General features: G+C 60.5%; 1 protein-coding gene across 1 annotated transcript; it reads left to right on the top strand.

The window, feature by feature from the left end:
• Window positions 1-521: 521 nt before the first annotated feature.
• Window positions 522-2,010, top strand: LOC134352775 (zinc finger protein 239-like). The gene has a single exon (XM_063060215.1). It carries the CDS (start codon window positions 623-625, stop codon window positions 1,553-1,555), a length of 933 nt encoding a protein of 310 aa, XP_062916285.1. The 5' UTR covers window positions 522-622; the 3' UTR covers window positions 1,556-2,010.
• The last annotated feature ends 524 nt before the right edge of the window (window positions 2,011-2,534 follow it).

Below are 2,534 nucleotides of genomic sequence, written 5' to 3'. Positions count from 1 at the left end.
GGTGTGTTGACCCATCCCCGGGTTCGCCTCGGCATTTTGTTCCAATTAATCTGTCTCTATCCCCTAGGTAATGACGCTCCTGTTCGTTTTCCTTACACCCGTAGACTCGGCTCCTGCAGACAACAGATTGTTAAACACAAGAGCGGTGAGGTTAATGTTAAACCTGACGAGCGGAGAGAGGGGAACAAGGCAATGACAGGCTCGGGCAGCCCGGTGCACCCGCCCAGATCGGCGGGACCGGGACAAGCGGCGGCTGCCGGAGCTGCGAATGACCCGGACACTCTCCCGTGGCTGCACCGCTCCGCGCCTGCGCGGCACGGGGAGGGCGGCGAGGTGGATTCCCGCAGAGTCCGGGTGCGGAGCGAGTCCGGGGGAACGGGACTGTCCCACTGCAAACAACCCGCCCGTGTTTCTGGAGAGCTCGGCTCCATTCTCCTCTTCCCGGGAGCTCCGCGGACGCAGGCCCCGGTACAGCCTCGGGATCGATTTCATCCGCCATCCCGGTTTCAGCTCCGAGCTCGCGGAGCCTCCACCGGACTGGTAGGTAACTTCAGCCGCTGTCTGACCGGGAAGCAGGTCCCCGACTTACCGCCCTGTCCGCACTGATAGTATCTCCGCGGCCATGAACCCCTTTCAGTGTCCCGACTGTGGGAAATGCTACAAGCGATCCAGTGATCTGATGAGACACCGGCGGGTCCACACCGGGGAGAGGCCATTCACCTGCCCCGACTGCGGGAAGGCGTTCCTCCGCTCGTCCAACCTGGTGATACACCGGCGAGTTCACACCGGCGAGAGGCCGTTCACCTGCACCGACTGTGGGAAGGCGTTCACCCACTCGTCTCACCTGGTGATACACCGGCGGGTCCACACCGGCGAGAGGCCGTTCACCTGCTCCCAGTGCGGCAAGGGCTTCAAGGATTCTTCCAGGTTGCTGATTCACCAGCGCGTTCACACCGGGGAGAGGCCCTTCATTTGTCTGGCGTGCGGGAAGGGGTTCACGCGGTCCTCCACCCTGGTGACCCACCAGCGGGTCCACACCGGGGAGAGGCCGTTCACCTGCTCCGACTGCGGGAAGGGCTTCCTCCGCTCCTCCAACCTGGTGATTCACCGGCGAGTTCACACCGGCGAGAGGCCGTTCACCTGCTCCCAGTGCGGGAAGGGCTTCGCGCAGTCCTCTGACCTGGTGATCCACCGGAGGATCCACACGGGGGAGAAACCGTTCACCTGCTCCGAATGCGGCAAGGGCTTCATTCGGACGTCCGCCTTGGTGATCCATCAGCGTCTTCACACCGGGGAGAAACCGTTCACCTGCTCGGACTGCGGGAAGGGATTCACTCGGTCGTCCGATCTGGTCATGCACCAGCGAATTCACACCGGCGAGAGGCCGTTCACCTGCTCGGACTGCGGGAAGGGATTCACTCAGTCGTCTGACCTGCGGAGACACCAGCGCGTTCACACCGGGGAGCGCCCGTACACCTGTCCCGACTGTGGGGAGGGGTTTATTTATACGTCCAGTCTGGCGGCCCATCAGCAGCGGGTTCACGCCGGGGTGTGAGGTTCGCCTGCTCTTACTGGGGAGGGGGCTGGTTTATTCGGTCAGCCCGACACTGACACAGTACTGGGGTAGACATTCGCCTGGGGTCCGGGATTTACTTGGTCGCCAAAATGCGGAAAAATCCGCGACTTCATGCTGGGGCGAAGGACCGAATGTACCTCATATGGGTTATATAAACTTCGCAGCTGCTGCGATTCTGCGGGTGATAAATTGGAGTGGATCCTTGTAATCAGGCACGGTTGTGGTTTGTTCCCGGCGATGTTGTTAACCTGATACCTGGGCTGGGGTTTAACATTCAATAAGCCGTTTCCTTTGTTAAACACGCAGCCCACAGTGCGGTAGGCTGTCGTACGGTACGGTACAAACAGCGCCCACGGACCCCGCCGGTGTTAAGGGGGAGCTGAGAGGCTGGGAACGCGCGAACTGGAGGGGAGAAATTGGTTTATTATCGCCACATGTACATGTACCGAGATACAATGGAAAAGCCGGTCTGGCGGACTGTTCATTCAGATCAGTTCTCTGTGCAAAACGGTAAAATGCAGAATAAAGTGTAACCGCGTGTATTGAGGTGGTTTGTGGGGTCAGGAGTCCATAGAGACACGGTGTGGGTGCAGGCCAGTCCCGCCCTTGAGCCGCGCCACACCGTCCGGTAACCATCGGACAATTTACAGTGACCGGTTAGCCTCAGTCCAAAGGCTGACCGGTCGGAGCCCACCGGAGCACCCGGGCTGAAATCCAGGCGCTCGCAGCACGGAACGCACCGGAATCGAACTCGGAACTCCGACGTTCCGGAGCGGAACTGCTGCGCTACCGTGGCGCTCCTGAGGTACGACAGGTCTGGCGAAGGGTGTGATGACAGCGGGGCTGGAGCTGTCCCAAAGCCTGGTGGTGCATTGATGGGAGACAGGAGAGGGAATGTCCGGGGTGGGTGGACAGTGAAGAATATAGACAGAGTCGACCTTGCGGGTCCAGACCCCCT

This window comes from Mobula hypostoma, chromosome 10 (assembly GCF_963921235.1).
Source record: "Mobula hypostoma chromosome 10, sMobHyp1.1, whole genome shotgun sequence".
Lineage (NCBI taxonomy): Eukaryota > Metazoa > Chordata > Chondrichthyes > Myliobatiformes > Myliobatidae > Mobula > Mobula hypostoma.
This window is presented reverse-complemented; position numbering and strand designations above follow the sequence as displayed.